Consider the following 20,883-nt stretch of genomic DNA (forward strand, 5'->3'; position numbering starts at 1 on the left):
GAAGGAGATAATCGCCGAAAGCTTGTGATTTAAAAAAAATTGTTGGACTATAACCTGGTGTTGTAAGATTCCTTACATTTGTCCACCCCAGTCCATCACCGGCATCTCCACATCTTGGTAACTTCGTGTCATTTTGAGAGGACTCGACTTATGATAATTTACCTACGTTGTATGGCTATCCTATGATCAGGGCGTGTGTTACTAAATCAGCGTATCTTTGACAATCGGCGCAATTGGATACATAGCAACAGATTTATTTTCCTTCTCCGTTACCCGCACCAGAACTGATGAGATGCTGATTTATGATTTCACATTTTAAAATAGGGACAGTGACAAATACAGGGTTGCAGATTACCCCGCAATGCAATTATAACCAGCAAGAGATGACCGTCCCAGTTTTCCTGCTTGTTATGATTCAACACCACAGGCATCTAATTCGGTGAGCCTAAGATGTTGGTTTGGTCCTTGTGGTTTGAAAATGCATAACGGAATGTTATGGAAACAACAGCCTTTAAGTGATTTCCATGATCTATTTGAATGCTCTAAAGGGAGTCACAAGTCATCATTTGTTTAATCGCTTACGTTTAAGGAGCACAGGTAAATAAATGATGCACTGGTAGATGACATTAATTCACTAAGTGAATTAGATAATGCATTATAAAGTCCTGCACGATGTTGTGGGATTTTATTTGTTAATATATATTCAGTAAGCCAATTATACTAAGCTGTTTAATCAATATAAGCCAGTTTTGGCTTCAGCTTCTTGAAAATTACATAACTTAGCATGTCTAGTTACCCAAAGCACATTTGGGCAAAAGGTGTGAGACAACCTCCGAGAGGTAATCTTATGCATGACATTGGTTACAGTATAAAGTTCCTAGGTAGTTCTATAAGCTACTTGGTCACTACTTAAACTTTGTATTTAATGTGAGCGGAGAGCAAACTGCCAGCTTTGCTCCAACGTCAAACTTAAACCAACTCTGTTTATCTCTGCAGGCACACATGTGTAGAGAGCTCTCTTGTCCCTGGACAGAAAATGATGTGGGAGCTTGCAGCATAACCCAAGTTTGCCGTTCCCACGTTTCTCTATCCAGGGACCATTAGATTACATTGCCTCTATCAGAAAGGCAATTTTCAGAAAGGTATTTTTCAGAAAAGCTGTGTTAAATGTTATCGGCTGGTGCAATAATTCACACAAAAACTATTAGTCTGTCTGAAACATAAATCATCTAATTCTTGGGCAGTATTGAACAAAATTTGAGAAAAATGCGTACAGATCCTGGAAGGATTTTTTTTATACAATGGAATTGCATTTTGTAGAATTGGTTAGGATAGACAGCATATAATCAGAATCAGATGTAACAAGACAATCTGCAACTGAAATAAAGGGAGAAAATGTTGCAAATACACAGCAAGCTGATCAGCATCTGGAAGAGAACGATTGGTTAACATTTCAGATGTGACCCGTCATCAAAATTGATGCCATTACTGACTGTATAAAGGGAAACTATCGGACTTTATATAGTTTTACACACTTTATAGCAGGATATTGGCAAGAATGTGTTTGTATCAGGATTGCATATTTGTAAACCCTTCATCAGAACACGTGCTGGTGGAGGAGACTGCACCTTCATTGACAGCCTGCTTATCTTCTCTTTGGGCCATTGAACCCTGCCCTTTTCACCAGCTTCTCCTGTTTCCATTTCATATCGGATGCACCTCTCACTGCCTCAGCTATTCACATGTTCGTTGTTTCTCTCATTTTTTATGCTTCTCTTTATTTTAAGTTACTTCTTATCATCTGCTGTTAAGACCATCTTGGCTGCCTAACCATTTCCTGTTTCTCTTTTAAGTAGATTACAAGTCCTTCCACCAATATTTCCTCTCTAGTGTTTTCTCCCCCGCCCCCTTTTTTGTTTCTCTTTCGTTCTGATCCTATTTAAATGCTTGCTTATTTTTCATTATCTTAGTTCTGATGACAACCGAAATATGTTCTCTCCGCAGAAGCTGACTAATCTGCTGAGAGTTTCCAGCACTTTCTTTTTTCTTACAGATTTTCAGCATTTGATTTTTTTTTGTTTTTTATTTGCATATTTGTATACCGTACCTTGCACACAGCAAATACAAATGTAGCACTGTAGGTGCACTGGGATCCGTGCACTTCTGTCCCGTTTTTCACTGTGCTGAGATGAATGGAGGGATGCTAAAGGATAAGGATGGACAGGGAGTTCTAGGAGTTCAAACACATACTTCCCTGAAAGTCTAAATGAAGAGATTTGATCAGATGAATAGGGAAAGACTATTTCCTCTGGTAGGGGAATCAGTGACAAGGAGGTCCTTTTAAAAAAAAATCATATCAAGAGTGAGGAGAGAGGTTAGGAGAATTTACTTTACATACAGGGTTGTTGGAGAGTGGAATGCTTTGCCATAGGGAATGATTGAGGCAGAGAGCATTGCCTATTTTAAGAGAAAAATACAATTTTTGAAGCAGAGGAAGATGCAGAGCTATGGGTAGAGAGCAGAGCAGTAGGATTAATGTTGTATTATTCCTGCAAAGAGCCAGCACAGATACGATGGGCCAAATGCCCTCCACCTGTACTGTAAACTTCCACGGTTTTATGGATCTCAAAATATACCTCTCACAAAGGTCTAATCATAGGTTTAACTTACATTTTCTCCTTTGTTGATTAAATGTATTACTTCAGGGCTTGTGACAACAGTGGTTTAAAGACAGCTACTTCAATTTTATGCAACAGCATTTTACTGTGAACAATTACACTGAGTTCAGCCTCCACTTAAAAATTGCCGCCCCACATAGCACTCCAACCTATTAACAGGTATATAAATCCAAAATCTGGTTGGATAGGTTAACCAATAGACAGAACCAAAATACAAACATTGGATTTTTTAAAATTTGAAATCCAGGCTGTAGGTTGATTATCATTACAGCGTGCAATGCGGCCAGATCCCTCGATTCTTGGTTTTGCTATACAGGCAGGCATACAAATATTCATATCAATACTCTATTATTACTGTAAGGTATTCCATGATTTCTAAACAGAGTGGATACTAAGTTACAAAGTATAAAATATTATTATTGTTACTATAATGAACACGCATTCTTGGTTGCCTCTAGACTTTGGATTTCAAGAGCATCAAGTTCAAATACCAATTGAAATCGGAAGAGCGCTTCCGCGTGTCATCGAGAACCAGGATGGGGGGTTGTCTACCAATTCCGTTTGCAGAGAATTCATTCAGAATTGGCTTCTTCCAAAGGGTTTGTTCAAAGGGACGTCCCCATAATGCCGGACAGAAAACAGACACCGTTTAGTAGTCGCCTGTTTATTTAGGTTCCGGTATATGTACCTTTTTTGACAAGGTTATGCCTGAAACTTGGGCCAATGTTTTCCGAGAAGCAACCAGACATTTTTATTTTCTGGAAACCCCTACCGTTTCCAAAACTATTTTAACTCCGAAGTTTTCCAAAATTAACAAAGCGAAAATCACCTCACGTATTGGTTGTTTCGAAGTCTTGTGCAAATTACTGGCCTTGTCTCTTGGATCATTCTGTCTGTATAATGCCCACGGTCCAGATCGAGACTAAGAATAGCAGATTTTGTTCCAGAGAGCATTTGAAGTCACATTTCTCCGCAATGGAATGCAGTGGGCTCTCCGTTGTTCATTCCCCTCTATTAGAAGATGATTTGGTGATTTCCTTACATTTCCCTTTAGAAGAGAATTCACTGCATGTCTCTCCGCATTCGGTTATCTAATGCCAATCTATCCACTGGTTCACCGATGCCTCTGCATCAACCCAGTTTTCCATTTAATCTAAACGACCATCGGCGGGACCCAATTTGCTGAATTCACGTGCTTTTTATTTAACACGGCTCCAAAGGAAACAGCCACACGTTTGACCACCCCTGCTTGCTTGTTTCCAAGGTGTGGCTGACAAACTTCGAGAATGGGTTCGCATGACAGGCACTCAACTGGAAACGTGAAGTTTGCCAAACCGCACAGTGTGCCGGAGGGGGGAAGGAGGCAACTTTGTAAAGTCACGGAGCAACAAGACTCCGGCCTGGATCTCCGCTCAGGTGGGTTTCCCGATTTCAGCTCCGCTGCTGAAACTATGCTCCTAGCAGAAGGTCAGCGCTCCCCTGGCCGATAGGACGCCAGGGAAGATCGGAGGGTCAGCTGCAGCCAGTCCATCGCTCTCGGGGGGCTGAGAGCAGTTCGCACACCAATCCACCCTCTCTGCTGCCGCTTGGAGTTGGCCCCCTCCCCCGTTATAAATAATTAAATAGAGGTCTTGGGAGGTAAGTGAGATTACCAGGAACAATATTACATTGAAGTGCAATAAATTGAAATCGCTAAGAAAATAATATTAGGAGGAATTATTTAATGGAGTCCACTGCAGTCAAGTAAGACTAATTCATTCATATAACTAACTGATCAGACTCGATCTGGGCCTGTGAGGAAGCGGATACTCAACGTTCATGTGACTTACTGGCAAAGTCTTGTGCAAATCCTATTTCCAGCTACACATTACCTGGAGTTGGTCAGTGGGTTTTTTTTACATATCAGAACACGAAGAGCTTGACTTATGTATAACCCGCTGAGTTGTTGAATCCATACCTAATACTGTAACACCTTTGTTAATAAAGTAATGAACTTTAGTTCATAGAATCATAGTTGGACAAGCTATTTGAAATGAACACATATTTTGTTTAACAGTGTGTGCAGAACAGCCAATCCTTTCACGGTAGATTATACAAAAGACCGGATGTAGAGATTTGCTGTTACATATTCTACTTTGGCATTTGTACAACAGGTTTGAGTTTACGATGCTCGCACTAGGTTTTACAATAAATTTGAGGGCTTTAAGATTACACAACCGGTTTCTGAGTACAGAAATTTTCCATACCAGTTAAATTAAACCAAATTATCTTTGGTACAAAAACCCTAACACTTCATGAAAATCTGAAAATGTGTTTGAATGCAAGGCTGGCGGGCAATAGATTAACTGATATGAAGCATTGTTCTAACTGTACCTGAACTGTAGGCCAGTTGAATAAATGCACACATGCACGTGTTCTTTATCAGACGAGTTTTATTTTGTCTAAAGTGATAGTAACTTTATTGATTGCGAACGATCACAGACCCAAATCTGCAACTTTGAAAATCACGAAAGTAAAGACAAGCAGAACACCTCAACACACAGCATAGAACTGCTATATGGGTTGTGAAACAACGCACATCTAGTGAAGCCAACTAGTAGTTTCCTCCAGTAAAATGTGCAACTTAACCCGACACGCACCGGGTCTCATATACAATGACCAGAATTGTTGTTTTTAAATCGTAGAACAACGAGGTTATTTTTCAATTACATCCAGGGACATAACGATTAGTTAAGTGATCTAACATCAAAACCCAGTAGACTTTCTCTCCTAATTTAACATTTTGTTAAAAGCTGCCAGCATAAATATTCTCACCTGCCCACAGAAATTCCACTCTGTGCTATAGGTTAAACCCAGTTGCATTCGTGTCACGAATGCATTTTAAAATAAATATTAAATTTAATGAATTTTTCTGGGCATATCGCAAAAACGAATTATGATGATTGAATCATTGCCTGCAGAACTTGCATTTGATAATTTTCTTGAAAGCACTTTGGAAATCCTTATTGAAATAAGCATAGATGATGGGATTTAGGAGTGAATTCGAGTAGCCTTGCCAGTTGATGACAGCGTGGAGCCAGATTGGCATATAACACTGTTGTCCACAGAATGGTAATACAAGGGCCACGATGAAAAACGGCAACCAGCAGCAGATGAAGGTGCCCATGATGATGCCCAAAGTTTTCACAGTTTTCCTCTCGCGGGCAAGGGCCACCTTTCTCTTTGCTTCAATGTTCTTATCGTTCCTAGCCTCAAAGCAGGATGTCGATTGGTTGTTGGTGTTGCTGGGCAGATGAAGGTGGCCTTTGGAGTTGTGCTGCACTTCGATGACTTCTAAAGCTGACCCCTCTTCTCCATGTCGGATTGCCCCGTTGATACTGGCGGGTTTGGGCTCCACGCTCCTCTTCCAGTTCTTGTTGTTCTCACCGTTGGTTTTCTTTTGTGTGGCGGCCGGAGAAACTGTTAGGCAAGTGTCTGCTACTTTTTGCTTCTCCGATTTCTTCACGGTCTTGCGAATGCGGAATCTAGCGGCTTTGAATATTCTCCCATACAGGACTAACATCAGTATCAGAGGGATATAAAAGGCGCCGAAGGTGGAATAAATGGTGTAGCCGGGATCTTGGCTAATATTACAAGCATCGGGATCAGCTCTGTCTTCGGGTGTTCTCCAGCCCAACATGGGTGGGATTGAAATTAAAAAGCCGACCAGCCATGTCAGGCTTATTAGAACAGCAGCTCGTCTGGGAGTCCTCTTGTTGACATAGTCTATTGGATCTGTAATAGCCCAGTACCTGTCTAGAGCAATAGCGCAAAGGTGCAGGATAGAGGATGTACAACACAACACATCTAAAGAGATAAAAATGTCACAGGTTACCTGTCCCAGGGTCCACTTGTTCAGAACTTGGTACAAAGCAGCCATAGGCAGCACCAACACAGAGACCATCAGGTCTGTGACAGCCAGTGACCCTATCAAATAGTTGGCTACATTTTGGAGAGAGCGCTCCAGCGCTATAGCGGCGATCACACAAGTATTTCCAATGATAGAACAAAGGATCAAAGTCCCTATAAACAATGAAGTTATAATCTGATAAGTGAGCGTCACCTCTGGAAAACTCGTATTATTTTCCTTGGCAAAAGCAGAGTCTGAAAAGGTGCTGTTGTTGAACATTTCCATTCCGAGAGCGCAGAGGAGCCGGGGAGAAGTTGAGTCAGTCCTTCAGGCTCCAAATTTCAGGCAAGCTACATTATTTAAAGGAGAAGATGAAGTATTAAACACATAGACCATGTCGCCGTATTTTCTTAGTTCTATAAATCATTGGCGTTTCCCTCATCGAATGGTGACTGAGTGAATTAATATATACCGCCGTCCAGGATACGTCAGATGGCTAATAGGTCTCTGGAGTGTGCCTTTCCATGCTGATGTTAATGCTGATGTTGGTGAAAGTAGGAACAGCTAGGACCATGACTGCACTCTGATTCTTCTCCACTTTTGTTTCTCCTACCTTGAGCGACACGTTTCCTGATTTCTGACAGCTAAAGAAGATTTCTTCCCCCACTATTCTTGGACCAGGTCTGATTCTTGGATCAATAATGTAGGCGGAGTTGATCGTTATCTCACGTCGCTCGGCCGTCTTCTGTACGTACCTTTCCCAACGTGATGACAATGAGAAGAAAATTTGTTTATTACTTTTTTCCCAGAGGTAACGCCGAAAGTCCATTCACCCTCCTCCGCGTGTGGACGTTTGTTTTTGCGGTTTATCCTATAACAGGTGAAACTACAGAAGTACGAACAATGAAATACTGGTTACAATTACAATATCGCAGCTAAACAAATCTTCACGTTGGTGTTCGATATACATTTGAGTATGGAATAACACTTGTTAGATGTTTATTTAATTCGACCGTCATTGAACTCTTTTGCTCCCATAACTTTTTCACTAAGTTAATTTCCTTCAAAATGAGGGCGGAGGGTTTAGTGTACATTGTAAAAGTAGATTGACGCAATGTCCCTCACTCTGTATTAACGCCTCTGAATAACACGAACCAGAATTTAATTATTGGGATGTCAGAATCAAATATATAGTGACAATGGCACTATACATCCATTGCACAGTTGCGTGGACAGGTGTATGTTAGGTTTGAAGGATAAACAGTGTGCAGTGAATTGCTTCCATTTTTGCCGAATTCAGTAAGCTCCATAAAATCACTTTAAACACTCTGTATGTAACTTATTTGCCCAAATACTGGAGGAAAAGAGCAATTATAACTTTAATTTTAAAAATATGAAACAGTGACTTCCTGCAATAATCGTTTAAATAGTTGCGAGTGACTTCGCCATTTGATATTTTTCGACCGTGGAGCTTCGTCGATCGATTGTTCGCCACAGTTGGTATTTTCAGGACTCTGGACAGCTCACGGCGCATAACTCAAAGGAGATCTGCTGCCACCTAGAGATCAGTAAATCAAACTTCACAGATTAAACAGCACAACGGAACCAGTCCATAAGATGCACACAACGTGCCATTCAATTATTCTTTACAGATATTTCACTTCTCAAATGAAATTAGTCAAATGGTGAATGTAGTCAAATTATTCCACTCTACTGAAGTTCGTTGTATTTTTTATTAATTAGATCATTAATTTCACCTTCCTCATTTGACTTGTTAAATTTCATTTATCACTTCGCTTAGATATGGCAACTATTGGAATTTTCGGACATCACTTTTACGGCTTAAACAATCAAAAGTTACATTTAGCTTAGTGTTAAACTTAGTTTAGCACAGCTTAGTTTGACTTTAATTTAATGAAGTAGAATTCAGGATGCTTCAAAGATTAGTCTTTTTATTTTAATAGATTTATGCTCATATTATCTGTATTGCTCATGGGAATGGAACGCATTGATATTATTTAAATATATCTTCCGACTTTTAATTATTTTATTCAAATAAGCCCTTACAGAACAGCGAACTGTAAACACGGGTAGGACAATCTGAATACTTCGAATTATTCTTTAGTAGAAAATCACCTCAGGATTTTTGTTGATTTCTCAATTACTATTTTCAATCAGAAATGCTCTGAAATCCATTTATCATTTTTAAAATTTACCTGTTAGATACTAAATGTATCTAATATTAGTAGTTCGCACGTTTCTGTAGTTGCAGATGCAATCCTCAATATTGGTATGGTTAGTCTAAATGCCCCAAAGCGACTAGATTACTCGTCGCTGGGCACTCGTGTGTTTAATTTTAATGTAGCTGTGAAAACAAATTGTTAAATATTAATGAGGGTTTGATGCTGCAAAAACAAAAAAAAACAAACACATCTTCGGGTGCTTTAATAGCGCCCGAAATCGCGCTGTAGAACTGTTGAGTTATTCTGGGTTATCTCATCCGCCAGCGTGAGATCCGGAAAACCAAGGAAGACGGAGCGAAATGTGAGAATGGGCTTGCGCAGCAAATGAACAAGAATCACCTGGAAATCACCGCTACTTGTGAGAAGCCGAAGAGCTCATTTGACCTCGGAGACTGTGACTATCCTTCCACACAAATCCGAGGCACATGCCCTGGAGTCTTGAGCCACAAGGTTGAAATAGTCCTGTTGTTCCAAGTCAATTTCATTTTTCCCACTTTACAGTATTTCTGAGCTGTAGCCTCCTTTCCCAGTTTTTTGAAGTTCCTGGTGTAGAACCATCCGCTGTGATGCAAACTGTCATATTTGTAAATACGAGTTTTGTTTCGTTTTACATAAACATACCAGTAGATTTCCCGTGGCATTGCTCAGGATAAGTCAGAGGCTGTGGACCCCGCATTTCCGCCGGGGTTCTCCGGATCACCCGCTGTAACTAACACACCGGGGTAGAAATTGGTCACAGTTGAGCCCTTTTTCAGGACGGAAAACGGGGCCATAAATGATCAGTTTCTCAGGGCATACCTGCCCCTCCCTACTCCACATTCCAGTAAGTAAAAAAAAATGTAACATTTTAGTGGCAGTCTCCAGCTGTCTCTTTAATGGCCCGTGCTTCTTTCGGTCCTATCCAATATCAGAAAAGGACCTGAAATAGTTGTTCGGCCCTCAGTTTGCATAGGCAGTGGGTCTAACACCAGTTTCAGGCTGGTGCCCGGGATGATTATAAGGCAAACTAACCAATATGGTGTGCGGCGCACTTCCAGCATGGATTGAGTGCACACGGTACACACCATATTGGATTCTTCAGCACCCATGTTTTGTTTGGAAAAATGGCTGCTGCGCAAACGAATTTCTAGGCTGAAAATTGCACAGCATAAACTTTCGTTATTTTATGTGAAGAAAACATTGTGGGCGCTAAATTGGGCCATGTAGCGCCCGTTGTTTCAGTGCTACACGGTCTCTCTGGCATCCAAGATGGCATCTTGGATGCACACGCACGTTTCCTGCATGACATGTGCCAGACGCCATCTTGGTATAGGAGTTAGCGCATGTGCAAATACCGAACGCTGGAAGTATGTAAAGTAAGGAGAAAATGTGTGCAATCAGTGTGCAACGCTGATTTAAAGTGATAGACACCATTTTGGACCTTAACACTCAACTCAATGCACAGTCTTGTCGCCGACCATCTAAACGTGGCTTACAGTGCCTGAAGGACCCCCCCACCAGCGCTATTTAAAGGGGCCATGCAGGTGTTACAGGTTAGTTGCTGGATTATTGCTTCTGGCTGCTGGAAGAGTGGGAAGTGTTTTTTGAAGCTCCCTATACTTACTGAGAGTTCCTACACTACTTTTGAGAGTGGTTTGGCAGGTACTGCCTTACGGGTCAGAAAGTTACAACCCCGGTTGAACAACATTCCTGGCAACTATGGGCGGTCTGCTAGGGCTCCCGCTGGGCATTGAGCATGACTGGGAGCATGCAGAGAGGCCACACATAGCAGGTCAAGCTGTGAGGAGACGGAGGATGAGGAGGCGCAGGGCAGTGAGCAGGGATCAATTCTCTTACCTCAACATGACCGAGGAGGTTTGCATCCAATGCCTGAGGTTCTCCAAGGAAGCCGTGACCGAGATCTGTCAACTGGTGCGGCCACAACTGCAGCCTCAGAGCAGGGTGAGGACAGCATTGCCTGTGGCTGTGAAGGTAACCGTGGCACTGAATTTCTACGGCTCAGAAGCATTTCCGGTCTCTCGCAGTATGCAGTGAACTGCTGCGTAAGGGAGGTTACAGACGCACTGTACTACATGAGGAACAGGTTCATCACCTTCCCTCTCAACAGAGACAAGCAGAACGAGCAAGCAAGGGGGTTCGCTCACATTGCTGGCTTCCCCATGGTGCAGGGTGCCATTGACTGCACACGTATCAACTCAGCCGTCTTGGTCAACCGAAAGGGCTTCCACTCCTTCAACATACCACTGGTGTGTGACCACACGTATCTGATCATGGAGGTCGATGCCAGCTACCCTGGGAGCAGTCACGACGCTTTTGTCATGCGACAGTCCAACATGCCAGCTATCTTTCACCTGACTCGGCAAATCAAAGGCTGGCTACTGGGCAACAAGGGCCATCCCCTCACGACGTGGCTCATGACTCAGGTCAGGAACCCACGTACATGTGAACAGCAGGCCTATCATGAGAGCCATGCTGCCATACGCAACATCCTGGAGAACACCATAGGCCCTCCTCAAACAATGCTTCCGCTGCCTAGACTGGTCTGGAGAAGCCCTGCAGCACTCCCCTGAGTGGGTGGGCAGATTTGTGGTGGTCTGCTGAATGCTGCACAACCTCGCCATCATAAGAACATAAGAACATAAGAAATAGGAGCAGGAGTAGGCCAATCGGCCCCTCGAGCCTGCTCCGCCATTCAGTAAGATCATGGCTGATCTGATCCTAACCTCAAATCTAAATTCATGTCCAATTTCCTGCCCGCTCCCCGTAACCCCTAATTCCCTTTACTTCTAGGAAACTGTCTATTTCTGTTTTAAATTTATTTAATGATGTAGCTTCCACAGCTTCCTGGGGCAGCAAATTCCACAGACCTACTACCCTCTGAGTGAAGAAGTTTCTCCTCATCTCAGTTTTGAAAGAGCAGCCCCTTATTCTAAGATTATGCCCCCTCGTTCTAGTGAGGGACCAGCCTTTGCCACCAATGATGGAGGAGGAGGAGGCTGAGAAGGAAGAGGCTGAGGAGGAGGAGAAGGAGGAGGAGGAGGGAGTGGAGCCGGAAGAGGAAGTGGAGGAAGACGCAAGGGTGCAACAGGAACCACACGCCTTGTCTGCAAGGGCTCTGCTTGCTCGTCTGATCCGTGCCCGCAATCAATAATGTGAACTACATCTCCAAACTCACCAATAGTCCTACACTCTCCACCTTTCCCCTCCCACAAGACAATCAAATCGCCCTCCATATGATTACGTATTGGTTTCCCTCTCAGCTCATTGCATAAATAAAAACCACCACCAAATGCAAAATCAAACTCTCATTTATCAATGAATAAATGAAATTATGCAAACATAACAGAACTATTCACCCTTGTGCATTCCCTTAGTGCCTATTGTCCGTGTGCCTTTACCTCTCCTAGTGCTCCTATGAGGTGCTTCCCCAGTGGCTGGAGCATGGGTTGTGGGAGGCTGCTGGCCCTCAATTGAGGAACGTGCAGATAGCCTTGGAGGACGACCTCGAGCAGCTCTGGGCCTGGTGGGCCTGGCTTCAGACTGCACCATCTCAGCATGGGCTGCAGCAGTCTGGCCTGGCTGGCCGATAGGCAACAACAGGGGCACTGGCGGAGTGGCAGGGGTGGGAGCAGGAAGGCTGTCATCCTGAGAGAGGACAGCAAGTCCAACTGCCATGGCACCACTGCCACTCTTCCGGGGCAGCGCCTTAGCAATCCTGGTGATTGGCTGGAGAATAGATTGCTGGAGTGCTGTGACGTCCTGGAAGCCCCGTTCCACAGTGGTCCCCAGAGCCACGATAGCACCAGTCTAAGCTTCCAAAGCAGCAGTCTGAGCTCCAAATGCAGCAGTCAGACCTTGGATGGCAGATGTTTGTGCTGCAATGGAAGCTGTGACATCAGTCATCAGACGCTGCATCATGGTGGGTTCCACAGGTGCGCTGATGGAGGTGACCACCCATTCCATGTTGAAAAGGATGGGCTCCAAGCTCTGCACAAAGCCCTGTGCCAATTTGGAGCTGGACTCCTCCATGCCCCTTCTCGTTGTGCGCAGGCTTTCTGGCAGGCTTTCCAATGCCCTAAGCATTTCTTGGTGTACGCCCATCAGCCATCTTCTATAGTCTGGCCCGCCGAAGCCCTCATCTGATTCCTCTGCAGCAGAAGTAGTGAGCGACCTCGCCCTCCGGCGAGCTGGCACCTGTGATATCCGTTCCCTCCGCCCCGGCTCCTGCGCATTTGTGCTCGGTGTCTCACCATGTGCAGATCCCTCCTCTAACTTAATCTCTAAAGGATGCGAAGTGCCAGTCTCTGAGCTGGTGGAAGCAAGTGTCAGATCAAGTGACGGTGTGGCTTCAGTGTCCTCCTCCTCTTTCTCCTTGGAGGGTGCCATCACATGTTCTTGGGTATCTGCAATGACAAAGGGAAACAGGTTGAGTTGTGGAGTGGGGAGAGGAGCAACTAAGAGGTGCGTGCTGACAGCATGTGCAGCACGTGAGTCACAAAAAATTATGGGAGGAGGGAGGTGTGGGAAAGGAGAAGGAGCATTAGATATCCAGAGAGCCCCTTCACTGGGTCCTCCAGCACGGCACGTTGTGACAGCTGCAGCGACGGCCAGCCCAATGATCTGGAGCACCGTCTCTTTAGGGGGGCTGAGGACGTGCAAACATGCCCGTCCAGCCTCAGGTCCCTCCTGCTGCTGGCTGTTATGCGCTACCTTCTTCTGCAAGACAGAGGACAGTGTGTCAGTGAGTGTCCGGCAAGGTGTGTGGGTGATGTGCCTGTCATGGTTGAATAGCTGTCAGTTTGTGTGACTTGTGAGTGGTGGTTGTGTAGCCTGCAAGTGTGGTACTATGTGTGGGTGAGATGCAACATGCCGAGTGCAGCAGTGTTTGTTGGTGGATGGGTGGGTGACGGGAGGTGTGGAGCAGTGGAGCAGTTGGTAGGATGTGCCACTTGACACTTGTATTCACTCACCTTGACCACTCGTGTCAAATCATTGAACTTCTTCTGGCAGTGCACTCACGAGCGTGGTGCAAGGCTCCTAACGTTTACTTCCTGTGCCACAGCCTGTCAATGCCTGCGCAGCTGTAGTCTGGAGGGTCTCCGGCCACCCTGCGGGTACATGCTGACCCTCCTTTCGTCTACGCCTTCCAGCAGGGCCTCAAAAGCATCATCGGAGAAGCGTGGATCGCTCTCTCGTGCCAGTGCAGCTACTCTCATGGCCATTTTTCCTCCTGCAGGTAAGCTATGTAGCTGCCATTTGAAATGTGCCTGCACCTTTAAGTAGTGCAGGCTGCTGATGATGTGCGCTGTGCACGCCCCATTTCCAACTTCCTCATTCTCTGTGTAGCCTCTCAGCAGCGAGGGTTGCACTGGCTGCATGGAGATTTCATGGTAAGTAGTAGGCAGCACGAAGTTCACATGCTGCCTGCATGGGGCCCGTCGAGCATGGGGTGGTAGCGCATCACATCACCCAAAACGGACCCTTATCTAATTTTTCCTCCCGTGAGTTTATTGGTCAGTGGAATGAGAAGTTACAATAGTTAAACATGTTCACGCTATGAATTAGCAGTCCAACACAGCATTCTGGGTATCATTTTAATAGTCACACTAAAATTAAGGGAATCATTCAGAATGAATAGAACCTTTCACAGACTGGAGTGAATTCTAGACATTCTTCCACTTAAAAGGAGAGTTGAGCAGAGGTGGCCAATCTGTTGGCGCCTGTTTGTGCTCCCCCTCCTCCTGAAGATGAATTTTATCTCCTGTGAGTGGACTCCAATATGTAAGGGATGTGGGATTTGCTTATGGTAGTGATTGATGCCACTGAACCTTAGAATGTATCCATGGCAAACCTAAAACCTGTAACAAAAGGGACATTTGCATTGGAAACGACACAGAAAAGGGGAACAGGACTGATCCCTGGTGTAAAGCAGGTGAGCCATGAGAAGTGACAAGAGAAGCATAAGCTCTACAGTCTAGAAAAAAATTGTTTGGGAGTAACTCTCGCCTTCTCAGGACAACAAGAAAAGGGTAATAAATGTAACCTTGCCTCAGTCGCCCACATCTCAAGAACAAATAATAAAAATTATATGGTAGAAATAAGGTAAACCCAAAATTATTACTTCAAAATATGTCAAGAAAATAGGACTAGAGGCCAAGAATGGAAATTAGTGAAAAGTAAATTTGGAACAAAGATCAGGAAAAACATCTTTACTTAAAGTGCTATAAATGATTGGGATAGCCTACTACGTGAAGTAATAGAGGCAAAAATATTGAGGTTATTCAAATATCATGAAATGCCAAGATTGCAGGGTTAATATGATTTCTCATCTCTAACTTTGCTTATGTTGTTATCTATATTATTCATCCTTGCCAAGTTGTCTTCCTTGACATAAGGACTGATGTGCAACCAGGTAATCCTAGCAGGGGATGGTGCTCGCAGAGAGTGCAGGCCCGCAGCTTGTGACTTTCCATCCATTCAATTTAATGAACCATAAATTGTGGGCTGCAGACCGATGATTTCTTGACCTGCACTTCCTATGAGCACCTCTCTTTGCTGGGAGCACCTGGTTCCAGAAGCAGCCCTGATATTTTAAGAGTCTCAGCAGCTCCAGTTTTACCTGTACCTGTCCTGTTAGTATCAAGACTTCTTCCCAGCTTTTTTTTAAACAAAGGTGTTAGTTGACACAGCATTAACTGTCTTAGAGACTGTGGGGGAAAAATTCGATAAGGGCCATTTTCGGGCGGGGGTGAACTTCATGCTGCCTGCTAATTATCATGATATCTCTGTGCAGCCATGCTACCCGCGCTGCTGAGAGGCTGCATGGAGAATGAGGAAATGGGGTGTACACAGCTTACTTGGAGAAGGGAAAGATGGCCACGAGGATAGCAGAACCAGCACGAGAGAGGGCTCCACTCTTCTCCGATGATGCTGTGTAGGCCCTGGTGGAAGAGATGGATGAAAGGAGGGCCAACATGTACCCGCAGGGTGGCAGGAGACCCTCCAGACTGCAGCTCCACAGGCATTGGCAGGCTGTAGCACAGGACGTCAACGCCAGGAGCATTGCACTACGCACGTGGGTGCAGTGCCGAAAGAAGTTCAATGATTTGATACGAGTCATCAAGGTGAGTGAATGCAAGTGACAAGTGGCACATCCAACCAACTGCACCACTGCTCCACGCATCACACTCCCCGTCACCCACCCACGAACAAGCTTCAAAAAATACTTCTTACTCCACCAGCAGCCAGAAGCAATAATCCAGCAACTAACCTGCAACACCTGTATGGCCCCTTTAAATGGCGCTGGTGGGGTGGTATCCTTCAAGCACAGGTAAGACATGTTCAGATGGTCGGGGTTAAGACTGTGCATTGAGTTAAACATTAAGGTCCAAAATGGTGTTTATCACTTTAAATCAGTGTTGCACACTGATAGTGCGCATTTTCTCCTTACTTTACATGCTTCCAGCGTTCGGTGTTTGCGCATGCGGTAACTCCTGTACCAAGATGGCGTCCGGCGCACGTCACGCTGAAAACGTGCGTGCGCATCCAAGACGCCATCTTGGATGTCAGAGAGGCCGTCCAGCACTGAAACAACGGGCGCTACATGGCTCAATTTAGCACCCTATATTCCACAAATGCACTACTGTGCATGAAAAAAAAGTCCTTGTGATCTCAAATCTTGCTTGACGTTTGTTGATTTTATACTCATGTCCTCTGGTTCTGCTGTTACAGTTCAAATGGATGAAAGCTTAACTCTTTGGGCTGGATCTTATCACCCATACAAAGTACATTCATACTCTGATGACAGAAGTTATCATAATTATACTTAAGGTGCCATTGGCTCTGAATATCATAAAGGGATAATATCAATTTGAAGAGAACAGTTAGTCCTAGGCAAATTAGTGTCGTATTTTCTTCAGAATTGTTTCTTTTCCCATTGAACGCTTAGCAGTCTTATGCTATATCCTCCCATCTTGTGCTCTGCATGCAATTACTCTGCCTTTTTCCACCTGATTGACTGCATTACCCCACTGTAATACTGCATATTAATTTGAATTACCATCCATTATAAAGACCGGATCACTACCCTATCATATGCTGTTATCAGAGGTTTACAGGGGTGGGGGAGGTGGTCAAATTACCTGCAGTGTTTCTTTCTGTTGGTTAAAAACAAAGGGGGAAAAATTCAATAGGGGCCGTTTTTGGGCGTAGGTAGCATGATGTGCTATTACCCAGCACCCAATGGTCCCCGTACAGGCAGGACTCAAGTTTGGACCCACCAGAGCACTTACCTGCATTCAGCGTTCCTTCCCAGGCGTTGCATTTGGAACCAATGCAATTTGCACTTTCCACCACCAGAGGGAGCGCAATCTCTTAAAGGGAGGATGTTTCTTAGAAATCTCTTAAAGGTAGCTGGTACCTGTTATTTGCTGAAAATAACAGTCTACTGTCTGCACCGAGTCTGAACGGAGATTAGACATCGCACACGTAAAACACAGATGCAGGTCCCATTCCGATGTTTACACACTGATGAGTTATGTTAATTGTAAACAATTTTACAACACCAAGTTATAGTCCAGCAATTTTATTTTAAATTCACAAGCTTTCGGAGATTTTCTCCTTCCTCAGGCAAATGTTTCTCCTGAGGAAGGAGAAAATCTCCGAAAGCTTGTGAATTTAAAATAAAATTGCTGGACTATAACTTGGTGTTGTAAAATTGTTTACAATTGTCAACCCCAGTCCATCACCGGCATCTCCACATCATGACTACCATCGAGTTATGTTAAAACATTGAATAAAGGTTGCGCACTACTAAATACCACATCCTCCAATCTGCACGCCAGACCTCACCAATCTGCCGATCTGAGCTGGTACCAGGCCTGCGAGAGTCCATGCACCAAGGTTCTCTGCTGATGCACTAGAGACCTTGGTGCAAGAGATGGACAGAAGGAGGGACATCCTATATCCGCAGGGGGGTCGGGGGGGCAAGAGGCAGTGGGAGGCAGTGGGGGACAAAGTCAATGCCAGGCTCACAGCATCATGAACATGGATGCCGTGCAGGAGGAAGTTCAATGCTTTGACATGAGTGGTCAAGGTGAGTGAGGTCAACTGTCAAGTGGCGTCTCATACCAACTACACCACGCACTACAACCCCCATCCCCCACATACCAATAAACTCTTTCCATCAGTACTCAATTCTTCCAATCAGATGCTTCCTCTCCCCCTTACACTTTACCACTGTTCCAAGTCACCCACCCACAACTCACAGGCCACAAACACTGGCAGCTATTCAACCATGACAGACACATCACCCAGACACACGTCCCACTTTCTTGCAGGAGAAGGTGGCGCATATCAAGAGGCAGGAAGTGGCAGCAGCATTTAGCCCATCAAGCCTGTTCCGCCATTCAGTAAGATCATGGTGGACCTGTGACCTCACTCCATATACCTGTCTTAGCCCCATATCCCTTAATATCCTTAGTTCACAGAAATCTATCAATCCCAGATTTAACATTCACAAGTGAGCTAGCATCAACTGCCGTCTGCGTTCCAAATGTCTCTCACCCTTTGCGTATAGAAGTATTTCCTAACTTCACTCCTGCACGTCCTGGTTCTAAATGTTAGGCTATGTCCCCGCGTCCTAGTATTGCAGTCTAGGAGACCTCCAAAAACAATTACAAATGTCTCGGCAGCCAGAAGCAATAATCCAGCCACTAACCTGTAAATCCTGCATTGTCCCTTTAAATAGAACTGGTGGGCGGGGTCCTCCAGGCACTCTAAGACACACTCAGATGGGTGGGGATAAGACTGTGCGATGAGTTGAGCGTTAAGTTCCAAAATTGTGTCTATCACTTTAAATCAGCATTGCACACTGATTGAAGCCATTTTCTCCCTACTTTACATGATTCCGGCGTTCGTTATCTGCCCCGCGCTAACTCCTATATCAAGATGGCGTCTGGCGCACGTCACGCAGGAAACGTGCGTGCGCATCCAAGCTACCATCTTGGATGTCAGAGAGGCCGAGTGGCGCCGAAACAACGGGCGCTACACGGCCCAATTTAGCGCCCCAAGTAAATAGGAAAAAACAAATGAAAATTTTCATTGTTGGATATATCAGTTTACTGCTTGTTTTTAAAGCTAGAACTATTTCTTTCAGCCTTTCTTAGACCTTGTTGACCCTGAACATGGATTTTTCTCTACATTTTGTTCATTCTGACCCCAGGAAGTGGAATCTCACCAGATGACCCTGCCAATTACTCCAGCTGAGCTAAAACAAATAGAGCCACTTTGACCAGAATAGATGTGAACAATTACTGAAATGTCCAAATTTTTACTTTCTGAAGCATGGTGGTTCAAATCTGAAATCTAATGTACATCTCCCAGCCCTGTAGGCCTTTGAATTTAACCCCTTCAGAGCTCAAGTTAACTCAATATTGATATTATTAACATATAAAGGAAGAAAGAAATAACTTGCATTTATATAGCACCTTTCACGACCTCAGGACGTCCCAAAGTGCTTTACAGCAAATTAAGTACTTTAGAATTGTAGCCATTATTGTAATGTAAGAAACACGGCAGCCAATTTGCACACAGCAAGGTCCCACAAACAGTAATGAGATAATGACAACATCATCTATTTTTTTAGTGATGTTGGTTGAGGGATAAATATTGGCCAGGACACCATGGAGAACTCCCTGGCTCTTCTTCAAATAGTGCCATGGGATCTTTTACATCCACCTGAGAGGGCAGACAGGGCTTTAGTTCAACGTCTCATTTGAATGACAGCACCTCTGACAGCACAGCACTCTCTCAGTACTGCATTGAGGTGTCAGCCTATATTGTGGGTTCAAGTCTCCGGATTGGGGCTTGAACCCACAGCCTCCTGACTCAGAGGCAAGAGTGCTATTACTCAGCCACAGCTGAGCAAGATAGTCAGAAATGCTGAAATATGCCAATACTTATTCTAAATGTTTTCTGGCCTGTACATGATAAAGCCTTAACTTATTTTCTGTAGATGTATATTCTGTTCTGTTCTGGCTATATTATCCAATCATTCTATTACATTTTTAATTGCTTTGCCACATTGTCCAGACATTGAAAGTAATGTGTCTGCTATCACTCCCAGGTCCTGCTCTAATTCTATTCCATTCATTGCATTCTTGCAGTATGTTCCACAATTTTTTCAACATAATGTTAATACTTTATATGTATTGCAGGGAAGCCTGATTTCCTGTGATTCTTGAACCTGGATAAATAGTCAAGCAAAGAAAGTCCCCACTCACGGTAGTTTCATTAATCAAAAGTAATTATTTAATGATATAATTCATACGAGCATTCATGAAGCAAAATCAGATCATATATATGACCTTACTCTCCTCATTATATACTTAGTAATTCGCAACATTATTATTTAATGATTTAACAATTCATAAACACATCAGGCAAATTATTAATATATATGAACTTAAACCAAGGATTTTTCATCAAGGCCTGAAGGGTGAGCAGCTCTTAGATACTTGAGATCCTCCCCTTCTTGCATGATGTTCGACTGCAGCGTGGCAGAGAGATTGTTTTCACTATGAGATCTCTTTATATTGTTTTTGACCAATAGGACGTAGGATTGGGGGAATGTGATCTTTTTGTCCAATTACCTCCCTGTTGCTAGGCCTCGATCATTAACATACCTCAATAATTGACAGTTTAGGCTTTGATCATTAGTATACTGCAACGATTGACAGTTAAGTCAATCAAAACTAAATGTAATGATCTCATGTGACTGGATTGCGGAGGCCCTTCTTATTTCTGTGCCTCAGATAATTTGGCCTCTGATTCTTAACTGTCAATGGTTTCAAATCTTTTATGACCTGGCACATCCTGTTTAGTGTGGTCCCTTTCATTTCCTCGTCTTATACCATTTGCTTTAATGGTATATCATATGCTGGATGCAACACTATTTGATGTTTTATGAATCCCAGTTCTTTGAACAGATCACCAGATAGGGATGAGAGGCCTCATGCCTTTTCACACCATACTGTTACTTCTTATCACTGTTTTTCTCAAGTCATAACTTTGT

At 43.9% G+C, this 20,883-nt stretch overlaps 1 protein-coding gene across 1 annotated transcript; it reads right to left on the reverse strand.

Moving 5' to 3' along the window:
- Positions 1-5,625: 5,625 nt before the first annotated feature.
- On the reverse strand, positions 5,626-6,852 carry htr1aa (5-hydroxytryptamine (serotonin) receptor 1A a). Its single transcript, XM_067995080.1, has one exon. The coding sequence runs from the start codon at positions 6,850-6,852 to the stop codon at positions 5,626-5,628; it is 1,227 nt and encodes a 408-aa protein (XP_067851181.1).
- Positions 6,853-20,883: the final 14,031 nt, after the last annotated feature.

Source organism: Heptranchias perlo, chromosome 1 (genome assembly GCF_035084215.1).
Source record: "Heptranchias perlo isolate sHepPer1 chromosome 1, sHepPer1.hap1, whole genome shotgun sequence".
Taxonomy (NCBI): domain Eukaryota; kingdom Metazoa; phylum Chordata; class Chondrichthyes; order Hexanchiformes; family Hexanchidae; genus Heptranchias; species Heptranchias perlo.

Excerpts from the sequence above, each read along its gene's own strand:
- htr1aa (XM_067995080.1), bottom strand. The coding sequence starts at position 6,852 with ATGGAAATGTTCAACAACAGCACCTTTTCAGACTCTGCTTTTGCCAAG.